This window comes from Ranitomeya variabilis, chromosome 2, assembly GCF_051348905.1.
Source record: "Ranitomeya variabilis isolate aRanVar5 chromosome 2, aRanVar5.hap1, whole genome shotgun sequence".
Taxonomy (NCBI): domain Eukaryota; kingdom Metazoa; phylum Chordata; class Amphibia; order Anura; family Dendrobatidae; genus Ranitomeya; species Ranitomeya variabilis.
Genome location: NC_135233.1, coordinates 345,189,927 through 345,215,270, shown reverse-complemented (window position 1 = coordinate 345,215,270; position 25,344 = coordinate 345,189,927). Strand labels below are relative to the sequence as shown.

At 44.3% G+C, this 25,344-nt stretch overlaps 1 protein-coding gene across 2 annotated transcripts in view; it reads left to right on the top strand.

Moving 5' to 3' along the window:
• LOC143805792 (sphingolipid delta(4)-desaturase/C4-monooxygenase DES2-like) overlaps positions 1–24,917 on the top strand; it is a 29,464-nt gene extending 4,547 nt beyond the window's left edge. For both annotated transcript variants that reach the window (XM_077285460.1, XM_077285459.1), the window contains exons 3-4: positions 12,520–13,262; positions 24,206–24,917. In XM_077285460.1, the coding sequence (XP_077141575.1) occupies positions 12,520–13,262; positions 24,206–24,349 (887 nt within the window). In that variant the 3' untranslated portion in view covers positions 24,350–24,917. The remainder of the gene's footprint in view (positions 1–12,519; positions 13,263–24,205) is intronic.
• Positions 24,918–25,344: the final 427 nt, after the last annotated feature.

The window sequence follows — 25,344 nt, the reverse complement described above, 5'->3', positions numbered from 1 at the left end:
ACTTTGCTATTGATAGTGTTGACCTCTCCTATTCAGTTGTGTAGACGCTAAGTGGCAGTTCTCTCCTACAGCCTCCAACCAGTGAATGGAGCTGAGCTGTCCCAACTCTGTTCACTGGTTACATCCAATCACTGTCCGAGTTAAAGGGGTTATCCAGGTTTGTCATGTAAGTCTGCAGTCACTCTACAGTATGTTCCTACAGACTTTAGTATCCTGACGGCGTGCACAGTGCTGGTGAGTGAGAGCGGTCGGTCAAGTGATTGCAAGTATGCGATTTCCGACCACATTCCCACTAGACGTGCGGCCACGGATGTCTAGTCAGAATGTGGCCATAAGTATGCATATCAAATACTCGCAGTTACATGACTGACCGCTCTCGCCACTAGAGAATCCTGACAACGCTTTTGAGGATTCACAAGTTTGCAGTCACATAGAGTAACTGTAGACTTTCATAACAAACCTGGACAACCCCTTTAATGACAGATCAATGTCGGACCCCCACCGATCTGATGATAATGTACTATCCGAAAGATAAGTCATCAATATTAAAATAGTGGGAAATCCTTTTAAACATATTTTTAAAGATTTTTTTAATACAAAATTGTCATTATCTTGATTAAACAAATATCTTGAAATTTTACAGTTTTCTTTCTAACTGAGCCTCAAAATAGACTGACACTTCCTGTTCTGTAGTCATCTAAGTGTCTATCACAGGCAGGATTACAATGAGAGATACATAATTAAAAACACTAGTGCATGCCCTTATCATCTCACGCCTCGACTACTGCAACCCCCTGCTCTGTGGCCTCCCCTCTAGCACTCTGACACCACTCCAATCCATCCTACGCTCTGCTGCCTGACTAATCTACCAGCCTCTCCCCTATGCCAAGCCCTTCACTGGCTTCCTATCGCCCAGAGACTCCAGATCAAAACCCTCACAATGACATACAGTATCAAGCCATCCACAGCCTGTCTCCTCCATACATCAGTGACCTCGTCTCCTGGTACTTACGTACACGCAACCTTCAATCCTCACAAGACCTCCTTCTCTACTCCCCTCTTATCTCCTCTTCCCACAATCGCATCCAAGACTTCTCCCATGCTTCCCCCATACTCTGGAACGCTCTACCACAACACATGAGACTCTCGCCTACCATAGAAACATTCAAAAAGAACCTGAAGACCTACCTCTTCCGACAAGCCTACAACCTGCAGTCATCCTCAACCTACTGAACCACCACACAACAGCTCTACCCTCTCCTAGTGTATCCTCACCCATCCCCTCAGACTGTATGCCTTGTTTTTTTTTTTTGCTCATGTTTAATTGTATTTGTCTATATTTGCCCCTTTTCACATGTAAAGCACCATGGAATAAATGGCGCTATAAAAATGAATAATAATAATAATAATTACCAACACTCACTATCCAAAATTGAAGCCTTTCATTACCCGACCCAGAACCGTCCTGTAATATCCTAAATGCCCCCAAATCTGAAATATACACACAACATAAAGTGGCATTTTTCTGTCCTCTGCATTTCCGTTGGAAGGTTGGACAGACTTACCGATTAACTGATTGCTCATCATACAGGTGAGGACATCTGGATTGTCCGGTGTGTTAAACCTCATTCATACATATGTTTTAGTCGTGCGTGCTTTGTGTTTTTCACTTATCCATTATAGTCCATGGGCATATTCATATTTATGGTTTTGTTTGTTGATTGATTTTTTTTGGGGGGTGGACATAGAGGACACATCTGTTTTTGATTCGATTTAAAGAACCACTCCTAGCAAAAATATTATCCCCTAATCACTTTAATGTAATGTTGGTGCATAAAGATACTTACAAATCACCGACAGTCTGATTTGCGGCCACCTAACCCAAAGGAGAACCAGAGCGGTGCTTTTTTACTCTGTAAAACTTTTGGTTTTACAAGGTTTCTGTCCTGATGAATCGAAACGCGTTGACCCTGTAAACCTGTTTTTTAATACATTTTATCTGTAGGAAATTGTTGTGGATTAATCAGCAGCAGCGCAGGAGTGACATCTCCCTCCCGATCGTTTCGCTCATCTGCAGTAATAATAATAATATAATAATCTTTATTTTTATATAGCGCTAACATATTCCGCAGCGCTTTACAGTTTACACACATTATTATCGCTGTCCCCGATGGGGCTCACAATCTAAATTGCCTAACAGTATATCTTTGCAGTAGTCTGTCGCTCGTCCGCAGTGGTCTGTTGCTGATCCTCAGTGTTCTGTTGCTGATCCGCAGTGTTCTGTTGCTGATCCGCAGTGGTCTGTTGCTCATCCGCAGTGGTCAGTTGCTCATCTGCAGTGTTCTGTTGCTCATCCGCAGTGGTCTGTTGCTGTTGCTGATCCGCAGTGTTCTGTCGCTCATCTGCAGTGGTCTGTTGCTCATCCGCAGTGGTCTGCCGCTTGTTTTCAGTGGTCTGTCGCTCATCCGTAGTGGTTTGTCGCTGATCCGCAGTGGTCTGTTGCTCATCCACAATGATCTGTCGCTCATCCCCAGTGGTCTGTCGCTCATCCGCAGTGGTCTGTCGCTCATCCGCAGTGGTCTGTTGCTCATCCGCAGTGGTCTGTTGCTCATCCGCAGTGGTTTGTCGCTCATCTGCAGTGGTCTGTCGCTCATCTGCAGTGGTCTATCGCTTATCCGCAGTGGTCTGTCGCTTATCCGCAGTGGTCTGTTGCTCATCCGCAGTGGTCTGTCGCTCATCTGCAATGGTCTGTCGCTCATCCGCAGTGGTCTGTCGCTCATCCTCAGTGGTCTGTCGCTCATCCTCAGTGGTCTGTCGCTCATCCTCAGTGGTCTGTCGCTCTTCCACAGTGGTCTGTTGCTGATCCACTGTCATCTGTCACTCATCTGCAGTGGTCTGTTGCTCATCCGCAGTGGTCTGACGCTCGTCCGCAGTGGTCTGTTGCCCAACCGCAGTCGTCTGTCGGTCATCCGCCGTGGTCTGTTGCCCATCCGCAGTTGTCTGGATCAGTTGTTTAACAACATCCTCCATATCTGCAGTGTTTGGTTTTGCAGTAACAACAGATTTAACATACAACATACCAGGGCTGTGGAGTCGGTAAGCCAAACCTCCGACTTCGACTCCGACTCCTCATTTTCCATGACACCGACTCTAACTTCACCAAAATGGGCTCCGACTCCATAGCCCTGACAGAGCTGTGGAGTCGGTAAGCCAAACCTCCGACTCCGACTCCTCAATTTCCATGACTCCGATTCCACCAAAATGGGCTCCGACTCTGACTCCATTACTCCATCTCCACAGCCCTGCAGCATACATCCCGCTGGAGTTTTGTGCCAGCGTAGTGCATATAGTGCATATAGTGGATGTGTGACAGAATTAGGGGATTAGCTGACAGGATCGTCATCTCATGGGCTTGACTATCACTTTAGTCACTCCAAGACACAGTACACACCAGCCAGGTTTGATACAACTGTCCACAACCAGTTTTATTTGGTTTGTGCAAAAACATGACAAAATACAAATGATACAAAATAAATCCTAAACCGGCTGGCTGCTAACTAAACAGGCAAAATCCTGACTAACCAGAACTAGGAAAGGTGCACAGTTGCACAGTTCCAAACCAAACAATTGCTTTACTCGCAGCAGTTTCCTAGGAGCACTGAGAGAGCCATCCTCTTGTGTCTTCGCTGCCCCTTTTATACCGTACCTGAGCATTGCAGGTGAGTAGCCAGGGTCAGTCCAAACACTGGAGCTGCTAAATGGCGAAGGGCAAATTCTCAGTTTACTACCGAACTGCCTCCTGATTTATGTACATAGTGTAACACAGGAAAATGGTCACAGCGTCACACACTCTCCCAGTTCCTATTACATGGGCCAAAAATCTAATAAAAAGTACTAAATTAAATGCACCCCATCCATCAGGTCTAGATAATAGTAATAATCCCTAAAGTTCCTCTATATATGTACCGCTCTTTACCAAAGGGTTGAAGGGAATTTTAATTAAGTCTTTTCTCCAAGGGACTGAAAAATCTCCCGGGAATGAGAGCGCAATCTAGCAGTCACCATCGCCTTGAGATGCACTGGGAATTACCGTTGTACAATTAATGTTCGAGAGCATTTAATACAATGAGGTGATGAATGCTTCCAGAACATACAGATAATCATTTTTATAATATTCTATTCGCATTATAAAATTGACCTGACATCAGACGAGGCATTGATGTGCATAGCTTGTGTAGTCTCCTGACAGTCTCCTAACTGTGAAATGTCACCCACCGAATCCACCTCACTATGTGTAACTCTTAGCATTTTGGCCCATACAGCAGTTTTCAGCCTAAAATGGTGCACAACTCTTAATTGCACAAACATTTAACGACTTTTGAAGTTTTTACTCCAGCTCCCCCAACTTTTCGAAAAGTGCGTAAAGTTTAGCTGGAGAAGGCATGGTCAAGCGTGGCAGACAAATTTATCATTATTTCCAATCCGCTAGTAAAGAGAGGCGTAAATTACAACAGAATGGTACTCCAGTCCCTGAATCGTACAATCTCACAGTAATGGTGGTGTACTAAATTATTTAAAAGGTGCACCGCTCTTATTGGATTTGGCACATCTTAATCCGGCACACTCTTCATCTAGACGTCATTCTTGGTGAATCGGCACAGACCTACTATTCACGATTCTAGGAAAGCTGAGAATTGAATGAAAACACAATTAATAAAGTGTCTCGGAAGGGGAAAGGAAATATCCCTTGTGGTTTGGAGCAAATGTTATGCCTGTATCCTCCAGGTCCAGACTTGCCTTGTGAAAGTTCTAATTAGAAGGATTCAGAGAAAGGTAAAAATAGGTTCTGTTAACGTCAGAAGCCAATTAATAAGTTGCTTATGACGGATCACAGACTGTGCCGCACAACGACCTGGAGGCCTCTATCCAGGGTATTATAGCTTCCTCATTATAGATGATATTTTGGCCTTCAACAGATCTAGTAAGATGGTCTTAGATGGCAGTAGTTCCTTCAGTGATGTAGGACCATGGGAGATGCACTTATGTTCTGGGAGTTTGATATCATCTTAGTTTCCTACAGGTGTGTAGAGCATTAAAGTGGAATCTGTCCTTCTAAGACGATGCTACATGAAGACGTTAAGTTGAGGGTCTACCACCGTACGATCTCAGTGATGCCAGACCATCACTACAAATTTCCAGTCAATTTCTAAAAACTGTTGGAGTATTAACTCACGAGATTTTCCATAACCAATGAGTTTGTGTTAATCGCACAATTTTAGTGCAAGTCACTTGTGATAAAGTATTACCTTGAAGCCAAAACTTACCATATAGGTAATTTGCTTATTTGGCCGACATCTATATTTTCCCATCTCCCCTATACACAGGAGTGCTCAGCTAAGCCTATGGGGAGAGTGGCGTATGCTGCAGCTTATCATCAGTAATCTGAAAGGATCAGATGTTAGAGTGCTACATGCCCGATCTTTTGGTCCCCCAGCATCATCCGTTGGGTGAGAGTCAAGCACCCCATATTCATAAGATTTGATATGCCCTGAAGAAGAGAGCAAGATAGCTCTTGAAACGCGTAGGCTTCAATAAACCACCTTAAATCTACCTCGTGTGCGCGGTCTTCAGTTCGCCTAAGACTATTACCTCCAGCATCCCTTTGGATTCTTGTGGAGACCTGCTGCTACGATTATGCCTTCTTGGGAGTTGTGACCCAGTTTCACAACACCAATAGGTGAGCACATTCCCTACAAAGGACTGTATGTGTGTTTTTTAAACAGTGTGACACATTGGGGGCGCCTTGTTTTTTCTCTTTTTTCAGCTAAGCCTATGGGGAGAGTGGCGTATGCTGCAGCTTATCATCAGTAATCTGAAAGGATCAGATGTTAGAGTGCTACATGCCCGATCTTTTGGTCCCCCAGCATCATCCGTTGGGTGAGAGTCAAGCACCCCATATTCATAAGATTGTCTGCTGGTCTCGCTAAAGTAGGCAGATTCGGGGTTTTCTGTGATTTGACAAGAGTGCACAACGTTCCGATTCTGCTTAATTGACGGTTTGGACCAGCGGAATCACGGTATTGGAGGCATGCAGTTGCAGTGAAGCCGGCTGAGATCAGGAGATAACAGTGCTCTCTCGCGTTCCGGGCAGCTCTATTAAAAATTACTCGTTGCTCATGCTCTGCCATGGTTGCTAGACTGCAGAGGTGGCCGGTAACTTAGGCAAAGGACAGTAAACAATAAAATTAAATATCCCTCTTTTCTTGAGAATTTATAAGAACAAGGAGATGCCAAATGTGTATGAGGACATTAAACATCCGGCTGGAACAGTGATCGTTGAGTTGTGGAAAGTTTCTATCCAACATAAGATTTTGCCAATATCAACATCATATTGTAAGAAGAGGTAATAATTGGAGATTTAGATGTTGGAAACAGAAGGAAACCTGTTAAGCTTGTTATAGACAATGAGATATCTGATACTCATAGTGTGCCATTCTATAGAACTACCAGTGTGGGCACCATCATTCTCTCAATAGTTGGTTCCCAGCCCAGTCTTCGCACCTGGCTTTCAGAAAAGCTGTTGGTTCTCCACAATTGTCTGCTTTTAGGAAATACTAATATTTCCCGTGATATCACAATTCTGAGGCTTCTTTTCTTATATCTATGTGTTGTTCCTCCTAGACATTTATGAATAAATTGACGACTTGGTGACAATAAAATATAAAAAAAAAAGCAATATGTAAACAAACTTATTCCCCTAGGCTACAGTCACTTTTTAAGTTCAAAAAGATGGAATATGTTCACAGCAAGTTGTTTTTACATTGCTGTGCATATGTACATTCTTTTGGGTGTTTCTTGCTTTTTCAGGTGGGCTCCGGATGTAACCCACCTGAAAAAGATGTATGCACATACCTCCAAGCTAAGGGAAAACCAATTCAAGAGATACTTCTTCTTTCAGGAATGTTTGGAGGAGTTTTTAGTTTCATTGAAGAAGCTTTTCCTGAAATGATTTTGAAAAGGTTTTGGAAATGTTATTATTCCTAAGCCGTTTTTGTATCTTTTTGATTGGACAGTGATTACGGTAGTTTGAATCAGATTTTATCAGGAGACGCTTCAAAGTAACATGCACTTTATTTTTTTCCACCATTCGTTTTTCAAAAACTCATATAAACTGCAAAGTGGATTTCCCATAGAAATGAAATGGGAGAGTTTTCATGTGGTTTGTGAGGAGGATTTTGGAGCAGATCCGCTCAAAAATCTCTTAAAAAGAGCGCAGTGTGTATGAAACCTAAGGGTATGTGCACACAGAGTCGTTGTGCTCTGTTTTCAGAGCACAAATTCAGCAGAAACTCCTGGTTTTTGAGGAGTTTTGTGCTTTTGAGGTGAATTTGGAGAGTTTCTGCTCCAAAACCTCCTAAAAAGAAAACCTCAGTGTGCACATACCCTAAGACAGGGGTACCCATCCTATGGCTCGAGAACCACATGTTGCTAGAAACCTCATGATGTATGCAATATTTCTGGAGCACCAGGTCTAGCAAACAGCTATGAAGAGAAGGTCACCAGATGGTGACTCTTGGGAGTAGCCCCACACAGAAAACTAGACTAGGTTGTGGTGGTGGACAGATAGATATGGTAAGCTCTGGAGATAGGAGACACAGCCAGGATCGCTTTAAGATTATTGAATGGTTTTAGGAGGGAGACCCTAAATGTTAGTATACTTCTTATAAGGGAGGGGGCCAAGATCTCAGTTGGATTTTTCTAGAGAAGCTTTGGCTTGAATGTCACTGCTCGGGACAATGTAGATATGGCTCGTGACCATCTCTAAGAGCTGAATGTGGCTTGAAGGTAAGAAGGGTTGAGGACCACAGGCCTAAGGGATGACTGGTATTAATGGTTTACTAATAGTAATAGTGACATTCCAACATTAGACCAACATAAGACTCGTCATCGGACTGGTGCTCTCCAGTGCAATATTTCTCCAGCCTTGTCTTTCTTTGGACTGACGTCGTTGTAAAGAATGGTGCTCGGACTGTACCTGGGGAGATTCCATTGCCCGGACACCCTGGAGATGACTTATCTCGCTTCCCCCGGTCACAGACCGGTGTCAGTTGTCGTCATGGAGGTGCCGAGCCTCAAACTAAAACTAATCACTTGTTGTCACAGTGTGAGCCGGGTGCTGGTTTACACCGCACAGGTGTCATGGTAGACATCTGATACAGCCTGCACTTATGGATGTCTTGTGAAATGTCTTTGTATGTAAGACTGCCATTGTATTTAATATTGGTATTGTCAATATGTAGTGAATCATTTATGACTGCAATTCTGTTGTTATAGTGATTACATATTACATCGGGGGCCAATATACAATTACTTGGTAATATAATGCCCTGCCGTATGAGAACCAAATGTTTATTGCGATTTTTATGGTGCCTGTGTCTTGGACTTGCCGGTAGAAGTACTTAAAGGGTTGCTCTCATCTTCACAAATTGGTATTGCCACATAGAGCTTGTAAAAAAAACCTGCACTTTTGCAATTTGCTATTTTTCGAAATTTACAACCGCTCTTTAGATGTTATCACTTTTCTTTTGTTTACAGCTTGTTGCCAAGGAGACCGACCATTGCTGCTGCCTGGCTTGTAAACGCTGCACTGATGCTGGCCAGTATTAGGAAGTAACAGCGCGTTCAAGCAAATTTGGCCAGCTTCAAACCAGTGTATACAAAATCAATAAAAATGAGCTTGTAAGCACTGTGTGCAGGCTCTGGTGTCTAGCAGCGGTGGTCGGTCTCCAAGCAACAGTTGTAATCAAAAGACAAGAAAAGTGTTAATATCTCAAGAATGGATGAAAATTTTAATAAACAGTAAATTGCAAAAGTGCTTGTGTTAGAATCTCCATCCTACCATGCCTATCTGTGAAGATGGAAATAACCCTTTAAAGTGAACCCCTGGTTTTATCAGGCACCTTTATTCTACACCAGTCTGCATTTTCGCCCGGGTGATAAATGTCAGCGGGGCTGATAGCAAGTCATGATGGTCAAGATATTTAGATACAGGGATTGAACAGTGAACTGATCCTGCCACCAATACAATGCAGCGCTCAGATACCCAACCTATGTGGACACTCAGAGACGATTTGCCTCCATGGTTGGATGCAATCCACATGCCACTCTTTGGCACCATGTATGACACCATGTTAGGCCTCATTCAGATGGCACCAGTGTGGCTTATCAGAGTCCTATTACCGCCATAACACGTATTTCTCCGATGGTTGAACTCAGCTTAGCTTAGACCTCCATAGAACTCAATGGCGATGTAAACTCGGTTCAGTTCAATTGTAGGAGAACCCGGTGGCGCAGTCACAAAGAAGACAAAGAAGACATTAAAAGGCAACCTGAGTCCAGCTTCACACATCTGCATTTCATGGCATTTCACGGCCCATGTCCGGGTTGACTCAAACTCAACGTCCTTATGTATGAGACAAGTTGAGTTTGGGCCAAGAGACCCATGGTGGGTTCAGTCGTTGGTGCAAATCGGTCCGATATCAGACCGCAATGCCCGGACTGACCACATATCTCCCGACCAGAGCATGACAGTGTCATATACTTCTTTGAGGCTGCCACACTGGGGTTGGGAAAGCCGTGGCCAGTACGTGCATTACAGTACAAATATGTTCATTTGCATGGACGTCTGAATAAGTCGTAAGACACGTCTGCATTTGTTTATGTGGATCATCTGTCGGCACAGTGACATAGCCCATAGAGTATACCGTGCCAGTGTGCTTTCTTAAGAGGGTTTTTGAGTTTCAAAAAATCCCCGACCTCCGGTTGCTGTTTGAGCTATACTCTCCTTCCTCGAGACCAGTCCTGAGTCTCCACCACTGCTTCTTGTGTCTGTTATTGTCAGCAGTGTTGATGTCATGTCGACAGCGCTGCAGCCAATCAGTGATCTGGGCGCCTCGTGCTGTCATCATGGGCAGAGCTGTTGAGCTCACTAATTAGATGCAGCGCTGTCTACATGATGACATCGCTACAGACAATAACAGACACTGGAAGCTGGGTGTAGACTCAACGCTGGACCCGGGCAGGGTGAGTAAGGCACAGATTGTATTTTTTAAACAAACTTCAGCCGAGGGACAGGGATTTTCCAACATCTTAAAACTCCTTTAAAAACAGATAGCACATGTATGAGAAAACTGGGCGTGTGAATGAGGCTTGATGCTTGTGAAAGGGATTACGTCACTTATATGGCTTCTGATTGAGTACTCACCATTATTTGGGATGAATATGGCCATGTACAGAAGAGTCAGCAGTGGAGAAGGGGGAACTAACAACACAGTGACACTCATAAAGAGGAAGGGAGTCGTTATCTCTATGACGGGGCAAAGTACCTGCCTGAACAATTATGTAAATACAGATTCTCCTTCCTGACATCGGGTCTTTGCCGCACCTGACACATCGCGGTATGCGGCTATTGTTCTACATATCGCACTGATAAAACCATTAGTAAATGTCAGGGGAGATGACAATCTGGTCTGGGACAGCGATGTCTCTGGCTGCGATGTAGCTGGATACCTTATAGGACCATAAATGTACGACTTCATTACACATTCCTTGTTCGAGCCTTTATGGGCACCGTTACTATATCCTGATAATAATTAGCAAACTGCATGATGATTATGTGCATGGTGCAGCCATCACTATTGATTGGCATCTCTGTCCAAGTAACTTATTAACCGCAAACAGTTTTATGGCTGGAAAAATGCTCAATTAAAGGAATAGTAAGAACAGTACAGGTGCTTCTCACAAAATTAGAATATCATCAAAAAGTTAATTTATTTCAGTTCTTCAATACAAAAAGTGAAACTCATAAACTCATATATTATATAGAGTCATTACAGATAGTGTTCAAGTGTTTATTTCTGTTAAGGTTGATGATTATGGCTTACAGCCAATGAAACCCAGAAGTCATTATCTCAGTAAATTACAATAATTAAAAAAAAAAAACACCTGCAAAGGCTTCCTAAGCGTCTATAAAGGTCCCTTAGTCTGTTTCAGTAGCTCTCCAATCATGGGGAAGACTGCTGACTTGACAGATGTCCAGAAAGACATCTGTCAAGTCAGCAGTCAAAAGTCAGCAGCCAAAAGTACCAATACCTGGTTTAAAAACAACAGTATCACTGTGCTTGATTGGCAGCAAACTCGCCTGAGCTTAACCCCATAGAGAATCCATGGGGTATTGTCAAGAGGAAGATGAGAGACACCAGACCCAACAATGCAGACGAGCTGAAGGCTGCTATCAAAGCAACCTGGGCTTCCATAACCCCTCAGCAGTGCCACAGGCTGATCGCCTCCATGCCACGCTGCATTGATGCAGTAATTGATGCAGAAGGAGCCCGACCAAGTATTGAGTGCATTTACTGAATATACATTTCAGTAGACCAAAGTATTCTAATTTACTGAGATAATAACTTTTGGGTTTTCATTGTAAAAATGTATAAATCAAGATGCAGTTATAACATATAAGGTCAATACAGATAACACATACCCATGTGACAGTAGATTATAAATACCGTGAAGGCTAAACTCCAGTCGACAGCTGGAGAGGAGAACGAAATATCTCTCAAAGTGATGTTGATTATATCCAGGGCCGAATAAATGCAATAATGCCTTTAAGAAAGCACGAGGCATTTTGTGGCTTACCCTCCTTGTGGAGTGTCAATCGTTGTGAGGCAACACAAGAACTTTTTGGGATTTTTTGGAGTGGTGGCAGAAGTCCACCTGTATAGTCAGGGAAGCTGATGTGTAGTTAGTGCAGGGGATAATGTATGGTTTGGGCCTGGATATATAGGTTTTACATTTTTTTTTAGATACCAACAACAAGGAACAGGAGACATCTTGCTTAAACCAAACTTCTGTGTCTGACTGCATTGACCCCATACTGCCCTCCACTATGGAGTTTATCTACTATAGGGGGTCTCCAGTATACGGGTTTACCACCATCTTAGCCCTAAGTCTGCAATCATCTTAGTTATCTAACTACACATCCCTTACTCCAACATAGGTCCTGGCAAATTTGCCATCATGGATGAGAAAAGCTGAGGGAGATGTAGTACTAGTGATCAGGTGCACAAGCCAGCTATCCCAAAAAGCAATATAAATCAGAATTAGGAATATTTATTTAATTATTAGATAGAAGTGGGCATGGGAGAGATTTTATGCCACTTTATTGGGGTAGAAAAGTTTGAAAATGATGGCTATTATTACTATTTATGGTAAATTAAGATATATAAACACTGTATGAAACCATGTACCTAAAAACAGATGTCTGAGTGAGGCCTAATAGAGATGGTGTAAGTGTTTTAGTTGATTATACCATACAAATGTCAGTATTGGCTGATGTCTGGATTTGGCCAAGATTGTTAGATTCAATGTACAGTAAGTTGCTGAAGTTGGGTGCTAAGGTCGCCCTCTGAATACCCATTTTATTGTCACCTCATACAATTTATTTTTTTCTTTATTCAGCTAAATACCCACAGATCAAGAATTTGATGGGACCAGACCCACAGTTGAAATGGACCGTCTCGTGCATGGTACTTGTTCAGATTCTCTGCTGTTATCTCGTCCGTGATCTCTCTTGGAAGTGGCTCTTCTTCTGGTCCTACGCATTTGGAGGTGTGATCAATCATTCATTGACTCTTGCCATCCATGACATTTCTCACAATGTTGCTTTTGGTAACAAGTCGGCACGATGGAATAGATTTTTTGGAATGTTTGCTAACCTCCCGATCGCAGTGCCCTACTCAACATCCTTCAAGAAATACCACATTGACCACCACCGGTATCTCGGGGGAGATGGCCTGGACGTGGATATACCAACAGATTTTGAGGGGAACTTTTTCTGCACTCCGACACGCAAGATAATTTGGATCATCTTACAACCTCTCCTCTACGTCCTCCGCCCACTATACATCAATCCTAAACCCATCACACACATGGAAATCATCAATTCAGTTGTTCAGTTCTCCTTTGACTTGGTTATATATTCCTTGTGGGGCTTGAAGCCTATTGTCTACTTACTAGGTGGATCCATCCTGTCCATGGGTTTTCATCCAATATCTGGACATTTTATTGCTGAACACTATATGTTTTTAAAGGGTTATGAAACCTATTCTTATTACGGACCGCTTAACCTGTTAACCTTCAATGTTGGCTACCACATGGAACATCATGACTTTCCGAGTATACCAGGCAGCAAGCTTCCAGAGGTAAGACCCCAGCCATCACATTGTTGCCGAGCTTTCTATTGCCTTATTGTGCTAGAGGTGCACATACACATAAAGTAGTCTGAATAACCAAATATCGGCAAGTCCAGCAATACCTTTACAAGACCAGTCTGTTCCTCCATCACCGAGAAATTAGTGTTTGAATTGATATGCAAATAATGCTGAAGAGCTATGGTAGATCTGAAGCCTCTGTCACTCCAGATCTATTCCCCGCCTAGCTCTGCCACTTCCTGCTGGACTGACAGCATCTATGCTGTGTGACTTAACGGCAAAGGAGCCATCAGTCGAGCAGATGGACGAAGCGTCGCTGGGTGGGGAATAGAACTGTAGTGACAGAGGCTTCAGATCTACCATAGCTCTTCAGCCTCATTTGACTATCAGTTCAAACTCTGATTTCTCATTTACGAAGGAACAAGCTGGCCATATAAAGATATTGCTGGACTTGTTATTGAAAAAGCTACATGCGCATATGAATAGTTTTGGGGGGGAATTCCTGGTGACAGATTCCCTTTAAGAACTCATGTAAGCATGATCGAGTGGAGCTTGTGAGTGTACAGGGGAGTCCAGAAAAATTACTGTCATCAGAAAAAAACATTCAGCTGACAATTACCAAAGGTGTACGAGCCCCTTAAGTGGTGTCTCCTTGTCTTCCACACTTAGAAGGTTTAGGCAGCCATTCACATTAGATGAGAAACCTCCAGCACCTGGGCGATAAATGTGCTTAGATACTGAGCTATACTGAGAACAGGGGTCCTGTGTCCCCCCCAATTTGAACGGAGTGGTGGTTTCGCATATGTGCTGCGGTCCGCTCATTATTTGTGGGGGGAAAGTATAACACTTTGTCTATTGCCTATGGGGCTGAAGGAGAAAGCTGCAGCATTCAGGAGCTAATGGCATTGCATCCAAGCGGGGTACTCGGGACCCCTATTGTCCTTACGTTACCTGCCATAGCTCTGTATGTAAGTACTCCACATAAGGCAGAATTGCATGTTTCTCCCACCTAGCTGTGCCGGTGGTTATACCATATTCTTATGTTGCATTTGCAGGAGCTCAGTAACTACAACTCACAATATCCAATAAATGACTAACAAGTGTACTGCAAAATATAATTTGCACACTACTTATTTAAAGCAAAAGTTGGAGATGGCTATTACAGAAATTACCGCACGAGGTCATGATAAATATTACCCCTGGATACAGTTATGGGGGAGAGCAGGAAGTCAGGGACACAGGTGGGACCAGATTGTGTCGCCAAATCAATGGTGGCACCTCCACGCTCACAGTGACACGAACAGGGCAGGCTGTTTGGAGCAGTAGTCATAGATCCAAAGTTCACTTAAGCTTTCAGGTAGGACCGGTTGATCGGACTTTGCTGTCAGCAAGAAATTGATCGTTTTGGTAACACATTACCTAAGTGCATCATAAATGCAGTCACCTTGAGTTGAGACATGATGCAATGTTCTTATTCTAAACTATCCTCATTCTGTAAATTCCTACCCCTACTGCCCTCATGCTTAACGTGGTTGTCTGGTCTTAAGCTACAAGTCTGCAGTCACTCGTGAACCCTTACATCACACGCCCTGCTTATATTCTGCATTTTTTGCCAGTTTTCCCCACTGCAGGCTCCATTGCTAATAATCAGTTGCCTTGTAGCAAGGGTGTGGAGACAAGCTGCTATGATGTCTCACATACAAAGCACATACAGAGATGAAGGACTCTTACTCATCTTTCTCTGTGTAGCAAACAAACAAAAGCAGAATCATGGAGGATATTAAAAGCAGTACTAAGCTGCGTAGCTGTGACTCCTGCTCTGGGGTTAGATAGATCACTTGCCAGAAGATGCAGCATGGATCTCTTTTGTTGCCCTTTGTCAGTGTTCCAGCTCCTCACTCCTGTTTCCCCCTTCCCTCTCCTTATAGTTTAATAGGCTCTGTAACCTGATACTTCAGTGATCTGTTAGTCCGTCTTGCTTTGATCAAAATGGATTTGAGCTTACTCCCCTCTTGAATAATGAGTTCTGAAGGAAATAGAGGTGGGAGAAGAAGTGGCTTACAAGTGGAGAAAGAAGCGGATGTTTCTGATAAGCTAGTCTCTTACCAGGTTTCACAATACAAACTGCATGCTTAATTAAATATAGCCTATATAAATATATATATGTGTGTTTGTGTATATATATATATATATATATATATATATATATATATATATAGTAGTGCGGTGGTAGCACTCTATGCAGTGATGAGGCAGTGACCTAGCAAAGTTCAAAGCAAAACGTCTCTTTAATGTTCAACTCAAAAAACACAGCACACAATATCCTCCGGTTCGCAGCTGGGAAACAGGGCAGTCCACTTCCGGATCGCAGCCAGGAACAAGACAGTCCATCTCCTGTTCGCAGCCAGGCACATATCCTCTGGATTACATTCACTAAACGTGCCAGTCCACCTCGGACTGTTTGCCGTGGGCTACTGCACCGCCGTGTTAATGTTCTACTCACAGCATTACACAGTACACGATATCCTCCGGATCACAGCCAGGAACAATATCCTCCAGTTTACAGTCACTAAACACGCCAGTCCACCTCCTGAGACCAGTTACCATGGGCGACTTCACCGCTGTGTACGCTGCGGGCTGCCAGGCTTTCAGCTGCCTTGGCCGTTTGGCTCCACTGGCCTGTGTTGCCTCACACAGGTGGACCACCTCCTGCTCTGTACTCCTGCCAACACCACACTGACACTGACTCTGAACCTGACACACCCAACCCTCTGCTTCAGGGGTTTTTACAAGCAACCTGTGGCCTTCAGCCACATGGAAAACCCGGATAAATGACACAAACTGCACGACTACCATCCTGCAGTCTGTTTCAAAACACAACAAACCCAAAGCAGGTTTTCTTAAATCTGCCTTGGACAACCAACATGTCCAAAACCTATACTCACTTTAGCCTGCATTGCAACCACAGCTACGCCTGTGACTGCAGTGCACTCTCATGGCCTCAGTATGCCTCTGTGTGCATACTGGGTAGAACATACAGCGACCCTCACATGTAACACCAGTCACTGCCTCACTATATATAGAGTTGGTGGAAATCAATTGGCAGGATGACAGCCAGGTCCTAAATCTCTGTCCACTGGTTCAGAGCTGTAAGAATCACCTCCTACTTGCCAGCATCTGCAGTTCCTCTTTTGACTAGCCAGCCTGGCACAATGTCATGATTGTGATGGGATGCACGAGTGACATAATGCCAGTCTGGCTAATCAAAAGAAGGGCAGTAGATGCCGGGAGGTAGGAGACTGTTCTTAAGGCTCCCAACCAGCGCCCAGAGATAATACTTGTGGTTCTCTGCACATGGCCTGTGCAGACTCTTTTCAGAGAGGGATTATAATTTTGTCTCACTTTTTAGCTGCAAGACACATCTAGTCTTGTCAACGTCCTTGAGCTGACTGACTCACATGAACACTTAGCCTGATTATATGCAGATGCAGGTGTACTAATCAAAGCCTTCAGAGCTAGGATTTAACCCTAGCCTACCTGGCATTTCTACATACCCTACCCCTCTTCCCAAAGCCAAGGGCTGGGCACCATCTACCATCCCCCCAGTGCGTACAAGGGACCACTTTACCAAAAGTGATTTTGTGAGGGTGTGTGGCCATTTTTGTATTGCCTCTTCTGAGACTTCCCCCCCCGGTGGGCTTCTTCAGGAATTCTACAGTGCTTTAAATTGAACCGATTGGGAGAATCATGTTTGTGACATGGTAACTTCAAGACCTTGCCCCTATTTTTGGATACCGATTCCCGGCTGTATTGTCTTTGGGAAGGTGACAAATTTCCTGCTACCTTGACATCCGTAATGTTGGCTTGGGACCCTTTTTTGGGTCTCCCAGAAATGTGACCTCAGGCTCCCTTGATTGTTCAGGGAGTTCTCCTTGGCCAAGTATCTTTCCATAAGGGTCACAAGGTCATCTGTTGTGAATTTGGATTCTGGGCTCCCCCGGTGGCCGCTTGTGGAATTGGACTTGTCATCCTCTTTCCTGTTTCACCTGGTTCCATCAGTAGTGGGTGTCGCTATTTAAGCTCATTTCTCTGGTGGTTTCTTGCCGGTCAACAATGTTATCTGATGCCTCTCAGTGCTTGTTCCTGCTTCTAGACAACTACTAGATAAGTTGGACTTTTGTCCATGTTTTGTTTTGCCTATTTGTTCCAGTTCACAGCTGAAGTTTTGTTACTGTGTCTGGAAAGCTCTCGTTGATCAGGGATTGCTACTCTGGCGTTATGAGTTAATGCCAGAGTTTAAGGTAATCTCTGGATGGTGTTTTGTTAGTGTTTTTCTGCTGACCATGAAAGTATACTATCTGTCTTCTGCTATCTAGTAAGCGGACCTCAAATTTGCTAAGACTATTTTCCTGCTGCGTTTGTAGTTTCATCTGAACTCACCGTCATTATATGTGGGGGGCTACTGTCTTCTTTGGAATATTTCTCTAGAGGTGAGCCAGGTCTTATATTTCCCTCTGCTAGCTATTTAGGTCTTAGGCCAGAGCTGGGCATCTAGCGATAAATAGGAAATGCTACCTGGCTATTTCTAGTTGCGCGGCAGGCTTAGTTCATGGTCAGTATAGTTCCATCTTCCGAGAGCTTGTCCCTCTATAGGCTTGCTATGATCTCTGCTTGCAGAGATCATGACAGTTTGACCGGCCCATAAAGTGTTAAGACCCAGGTTGAGAAAGGAGAGTTATAAGAAGTCTGCTGGAATTTTTTTTTTTTTTTTTTTCCTCCAGTCTGCCTTGCTGCAGTCTTTTTTCTCTCTCTCCTCCTAATCTCTGTATGCTCTGTGTGCACCTGACAATAATGGATCTCCAGAGTGTAACTGCGGGTTTGAATAATCTCATCACGAAAGTACAAAATTTACAAGATTTTGTGGTACATGCTCCGGTATCTGAGCCGAGAATTCCTTTGCCGGAGTTCTTCACAGGGAATAGAGCTAGCTTCCAGAATTTCCGAAATAATTGTAAGCTTTATTTGTCCCTGAAGTCTCGTTCAGCTGGAGACCCTGCTCAGCAGGTTAGGATTGTGATTTCCTTGCTCAGGGGTGACCCTCAAGATTGGGCCTTCTCATTGCCAGCAGGGGATCCTGCGTTACGCGATGTGGATGCGTTTTTTCTGGCCTTGGGCTTGCTTTATGAGGAACCTCATTTGGAACTTCAGGCAGAAAAAACTTTGATGGCACTATCTCAGGGGCAAGACGAAGCTGAAGTTTTCTGCCAAAAATTCCGTAAATGGTCTGTGCTTACTCAGTGGAATGAGTGCGCCTTGGCGGCAACTTTCAGAGAAGGTCTCTCTGATGCCGTTAAGGATGTTATGGTGGGGTTCCCTTTGCCTGCAGGTCTGAATGAGTCCATGACAATGGCTATTCAGATTGATAGGCGTCTGCGGGAGCGCAAACCGGTGCACCATCTGGCGGTGTCTATGGAAAAGACGCCAGAAAGTATGCAGTGTGATAGAATTCTGTCCAGGAGCGAGCGACAGAATTTTAGACGGAAGAATGGATTGTGTTTCTATTGTGGGGATTCTACTCATGTTATATCAGCATGCTCTAGGCGTACAAAGAAGCTTGATAAGTCTGTTTCCATTGGCACCATTCAGTCTAAGTTTATTTTGTCTGTAACCCTGATTTGCTCTTTGTCATCCATTGCCACGGACGCCTATGTTGACTCTGGCGCCGCTCTGAGTCTTATGGATTGGTCCTTTGCCAATCGTTGTGGTTTTAATTTAGAGCCTTTGGAGACTCTTATTCCTCTGAAGGGGATTGACTCCACCCCATTGGCTAATAATAAACCACAATACTGGACACAAGTAACCATGCGTATCAATCCGGATCACCAGGAGATTATTCGTTTCCTGGTGCTGTATAATTTACATGACGATTTGGTACTGGGATTGCCATGGTTGCAGTCTCACAACCCAGTCTTGGACTGGAGAGCAATGTCTGTGTTGAGCTGGGGATGTAAGGGTATTCATGGGGACGTACCTTTGGTTTCTATTTCGTCGTCCATTCCCTCTGAAGTCCCTGAGTTCCTCTCTGATTATCAAGACGTCTTTGACGAACCCAAGCTTGGGTCGTTACCTCCGCACCGTGAGTGCGATTGTGCCATAGATTTGATACCGGGTTGTAAATATCCAAAGGGTCGTTTGTTTAATTTGTCTGTGCCGGAACATGCTGCTATGCGGGAATATATAAAGGAGTCTTTGGAAAAGGGACATATTCGTCCATCTTCTTCTCCCTTGGGAGCTGGGTTTTTCTTTGTCTCAAAAAAAGACGGCTCTTTGAGACCATGTATTGATTATCGGCTTCTGAATAAGATCACTGTTAAGTATCAATACCCATTGCCATTGCTTACTGATTTGTTTGCTCGTATAGAGGGTGCTAAGTGGTTCTCTAAAATTGATCTTCGTGGGGCGTATAATTTGGTGCGGATCAGGCAGGGGGATGAGTGGAAGACCGCATTTAATACGCCCGAGGGCCACTTTGAGTATTTGGTCATGCCTTTTGGTCTTTCTAATGCCCCTTCAGTTTTCCAGTCTTTTATGCATGATATTTTCCGCGATTTTCTGGATAAATTTATGATAATATATCTGGATGATATTCTGATTTTTTCTGATGACTGGGACTCTCATGTCCAGCAGGTCAGGAGAGTTTTTCAGGTTCTGCGGTCTAATTCTTTATGTGTGAAGGGGTCTAAGTGCGTTTTTGGGGTCCAGAAAATTTCCTTTTTGGGGTATATTTTTTCTCCCTCTTCCATTGAGATGGATCCCGTCAAGGTGCAAGCTATTTGTGACTGGACTCAGCCCTCCTCTCTTAAGGGTCTTCAGAGATTTTTGGGCTTTGCCAACTTTTACCGCCGATTTATTGCTGGTTTTTCGGATGTCGTTAAACCACTGACTGATTTGACCAGACAAGGCGCTGATGTTGCTAATTGGTCCCCTCATGCTGTAGAGGCCTTTCAGGAGCTTAAGCGCCGTTTTGCCTCTGCCCCTGTGTTGCGTCAGCCTGATGTGAATCTGCCTTTTCAGGTTGAGGTTGACGCTTCGGAGATCGGAGCTGGGGCAGTGTTGTCGCAGAAAGGTTCCGACTGCTCCGTCATTAGGCCTTGTGCCTTCTTTTCTCGCAAATTTTCGCCCGCAGAGCGGAATTATGATGTTGGGAATCGGGAGCTTTTGGCCATGAAGTGGGCGTTTGAGGAGTGGCGCCATTGGCTCGAGGGGGCTAGGCATCAGGTGGTGGTATTGACTGACCACAAAAATTTGATTTATCTTGAGACTGCCAGACGCCTGAATCCTAGACAGGCGCGCTGGTCTTTATTTTTTTCTCGCTTTAATTTTGTGGTGTCATACCTGCCGGGTTCTAAGAATGTTAAGGCAGATGCCCTTTCTAGGAGTTTTGACCCGGACTCTCCTGGTAATTCTGAACCCACAGGTATCCTTAGGGAGGGAGTAATTTTGTCGGCCGTTTCTCCTGATCTGCGGCGGTCCTTGCAAGAGTTTCAGGCGGATAGACCGGATCGTTGTCCGCCTGATAGACTGTTTGTTCCGGATGATTGGACCAGCAGAGTCATCTCTGAGGTACATTCTTCTGCTTTGGCAGGTCATCCCGGAATTTTTGGTACCAGGGATTTGGTGGCAAGATCCTTCTGGTGGCCTTCCCTGTCACGAGATGTGCGAGTCTTTGTGCAGTCATGTGACGTTTGTGCTCGGGCCAAGTCTTGTAGTTCTCGGGCTAGCGGACTGCTGTTGCCTTTGCCTATTCCTAAGAGGCCTTGGACACACATCTCGATGGATTTTATTTCAGATCTGCCTGTTTCCCAGAAGATGTCTGTCATCTGGGTGGTCTGTGACCGTTTCTCTAAAATGGTCCATTTGGTTCCTCTGCCCAAGTTGCCTTCTTCTTCTGAGTTGGTTCCTCTGTTTTTTCAGAATGTTGTCCGATTGCACGGTATTCCTGAGAATATTGTTTCTGACAGAGGTACCCAATTTGTGTCTAGATTTTGGCGGGCATTCTGTGCTAGGATGGGCATAGAGTTGTCTTTTTCATCTGCTTTTCACCCTCAGACTAATGGCCAGACCGAGCGGACTAATCAGACCCTTGAGACATATCTGAGGTGTTTTGTCTCTGCTGACCAGGATGATTGGGTTGCTTTTTTGCCATTGGCAGAGTTCGCCCTCAATAATCGGGCCAGTTCTTCCACCTTGGTGTCCCCGTTTTTCTGTAATTCGGGGTTTCACCCTCGATTTTCCTCCGGTCAGGTGGAATCCTCGGATTGTCCTGGAGTGGATGCGGTGGTGGAGAGATTGCATCACATCTGGGGGCAGGTTATGGACAATTTGAAGTTGTCCCAGGAGAAGACTCAGCGTTTTGCCAACCGTCATCGTCGTGTTGGTTCTCGGCTTTGTGTTGGAGATTTAGTGTGGTTGTCTTCTCGTTTTGTCCCTATGAGGGTCTCTTCTCCTAAGTTTAAACCTCGGTTCATCGGCCCTTATAGAATATTGGAGATTCTTAATCCTGTTTCTTTCCGTTTGGACCTCCCTGCGTCCTTTTCCATTCATAACGTTTTTCATCGGTCGTTGTTGCGCAGGTATGAGGTACCTGTTGTACCTTCAGTTGAGCCTCCTGCTCCGGTGTTGGTTGAGGGTGAGTTGGAGTACGTTGTGGAGAAAATTTTGGACTCTCGTGTTTCCAGACGGAAACTCCAGTATCTGGTCAACTGGAAGGGTTACGGCCAGGAGGATAATTCTTGGGTCAATGCATCTGATGTTCATGCTTCTGATCTTGTTCGTGCCTTCCATAGGGCTCATCCTGGTCGCCCTGGTGGATCTGGTGAGGGTTCGGTGCCCCCTCCTTGAGGGGGGGGTACTGTTGTGAATTTGGATTCTGGGCTCCCCCGGTGGCCGCTTGTGGAATTGGACTTGTCATCCTCTTTCCTGTTTCACCTGGTTCCATCAGTAGTGGGTGTCGCTATTTAAGCTCATTTCTCTGGTGGTTTCTTGCCGGTCAACAATGTTATCTGATGCCTCTCAGTGCTTGTTCCTGCTTCTAGACAACTACTAGATAAGTTGGACTTTTGTCCATGTTTTGTTTTGCCTATTTGTTCCAGTTCACAGCTGAAGTTTTGTTACTGTGTCTGGAAAGCTCTCGTTGATCAGGGATTGCTACTCTGGCGTTATGAGTTAATGCCAGAGTTTAAGGTAATCTCTGGATGGTGTTTTGTTAGTGTTTTTCTGCTGACCATGAAAGTATACTATCTGTCTTCTGCTATCTAGTAAGCGGACCTCAAATTTGCTAAGACTATTTTCCTGCTGCGTTTGTAGTTTCATCTGAACTCACCGTCATTATATGTGGGGGGCTACTGTCTTCTTTGGAATATTTCTCTAGAGGTGAGCCAGGTCTTATATTTCCCTCTGCTAGCTATTTAGGTCTTAGGCCAGAGCTGGGCATCTAGCGATAAATAGGAAATGCTACCTGGCTATTTCTAGTTGCGCGGCAGGCTTAGTTCATGGTCAGTATAGTTCCATCTTCCGAGAGCTTGTCCCTCTATAGGCTTGCTATGATCTCTGCTTGCAGAGATCATGACAGTCATCTGCATTCTGGGGATCTCCTTGGGCAAACCAGCTTTTCACGGATTTTGGTAGTGAGTGGATTAACTGGTCCACTACCACTCTTTCCACCATCTGTGCTGGAGAGTAGATCTCGAGCTCTATCCATTTTTTGCACCAGGTGTAACAGGTTGAACATCTGGGACCGGGGAGGTTTGTCCTTTTGGTAGATCCAGAGGTGCACGCAGTGTGCCCAAACTACCAGGGTGATGCCTACACATGCCATTAATCTCCGCCTTCAGCTTATCGTACTCCTTGGCACCCTGTAGGGCAAGGGCATAGTATGCTTTCTGCAGATCCCCCATAAGGAATGGAGCAAGGACCTCTGCCCATTGCTCTTAATGGCAGTTTCTCCCTGTCTGCCATAATCCCAAATACAGTCAGGAAAGACTCAACGCCATCCTCCAGTCTTCTGTAAGGCCTCCCATATCATTTGCCTCACCCAGCTACCTTCACTTTGACTGGCAGGTGGTGCCATCTCCTGGGCCCGGACAGTTCTGCCAAGTTCTGTTAAACCTGCTGCTGATGAAACTGTTGCTGCTGCAGAAGCTGTTGCTCTAATTCCTGCTGCTGTTGTTGATCCTGCTGGATCAGGAGTTTGTTGGTTTCCTGTTGGGTCAGCTGCTGCTGTTCCTGCTGTTGCTGCATGTGGACTATCTGCTTAATAAGCTCCTCCATGCTCTCAGACTGGGTTCACACTGCTGTAGCATTTCATCCACCAATTATAGGGTTTCACTCTCTCTGGTAGGCATTACAGCTTAGGTAGCATTCACACAGGCAATGTAGTTTTGGTCCAAACATATACAGGTTTTATTGCTTTCCACAGGTGGCACAGCACCAAAACAAAATCATAAACATAAATCCTTAACCTTGTCCAGGCGCTAACTAAACCAAACAGACCCTGACTACTCATGCACAGCTGGGGTAGCCTCAGCTTTGTCAAGCAAGACAGCTATTGTCCATAGCAACCACTGATACGGTCTGTGCAGATTTTTCTAAGAGAGGGATTCTGGCTTGTCTCTCTTTTCGGCTTCAAGACACATCCAGTCTGGTCAGCTTCCCTGAGCAGACTGCATCAGATGAACACCTAGCCTGCTTTTATGCAGATCTAGTCAGGTGCACTAATCAAAGCCTGCAGAGATAAGATTTAACCCTAGCAAACCTGTCATTGCTACAATATATATATTTTGTGTCAATTTGTAGTTTGGGTTAAATTAGTTGTTAATCTTTGTCATCATCCTTTGGTGCGATAAATTAATTTATTCTGTTTTTCACAATGACAGGTCCGTAGAATTGCTGCTGAATACTACGACACCCTCCCTTACCATACATCATGGGGACGAGTCCTTTGGGATTTCATATTCTGCAAGGAACTTGGACCTTTCTCCCGGGTGAAGCGAGAATGTGAGCTGGCCAAGAAAGACTGAAATTCAAAGATGATTCATTAATTTATTTCTTTGTCATTGCAAACGCCCTGTATGTGTTCATTTTTTATATATAGATGTAAAGTGTTCCAGTGAAACAAACGTACCCAAGGACATAGGACTTTGTGTTGTCCCCATTCTGAGTCTCCTTGCCTCACTCCAAATATGTCACCACTTCTATAATTTCCCATCTGATTGAGGCGGCCATGAAGGAAGGAATCTCCCAAAAGATAATAAAATAGTCTTCATCAAAGTGTTTATTGTGCCCCTGATAACTTCTTATAGGGCAGGCAGTATTTTTATAGGCTGAGCCTGAAGATCATTAACATCGTTGTCGTTTCGGACAACCTTCAGACCAGAAAATATCTGTCTTGATTTTCTCGTGGCCAACCTGTGAAATATGTTCTAGCACTAATGTATGGAAGAAAGTAGCAGTGATTACCCCGTGTAATGACGTGATGATGCACTGAATGTGGCGTAATGTTGGTATTTGGTTACTATTAAGTTGTTTTTTTATATGTGTGAATTCGAAAAATTAAAATTTGCTACTAATATCAAGAAAGACCATGAATCTGAACACAATGAATTTCTTCTTGTATTGGCGACTGATCACCATGGAAGCTGGAACAAATGGATGGGAAGATGCAAAGACATGACAGCTGCATGCTGAATATTGTGCAGGGTACCGTTATCTATCACAATACCGCACTTCTGTAGCACACGACTATATTGCTCTACTATACCAAGCTTTTGTGTGGCTGCAGAAATCTCGGATTTTGCAGCACAATTGACCCTACTTTGTACATACGAGTATGTGAGCTGGTTACTTGGATGCATCAGCGCAGACAATGAGGAGACAGTGGTACTTCACCAATACTATTTATTTGACTAAAACAGAAGGGAAAACTATTTCTAAGTATACTGTATATGTAAAAGTAAGCACTATATGGCAGGTTACACTAACAGCGCTAATGCAGTACGTTATGATACAGAAATGT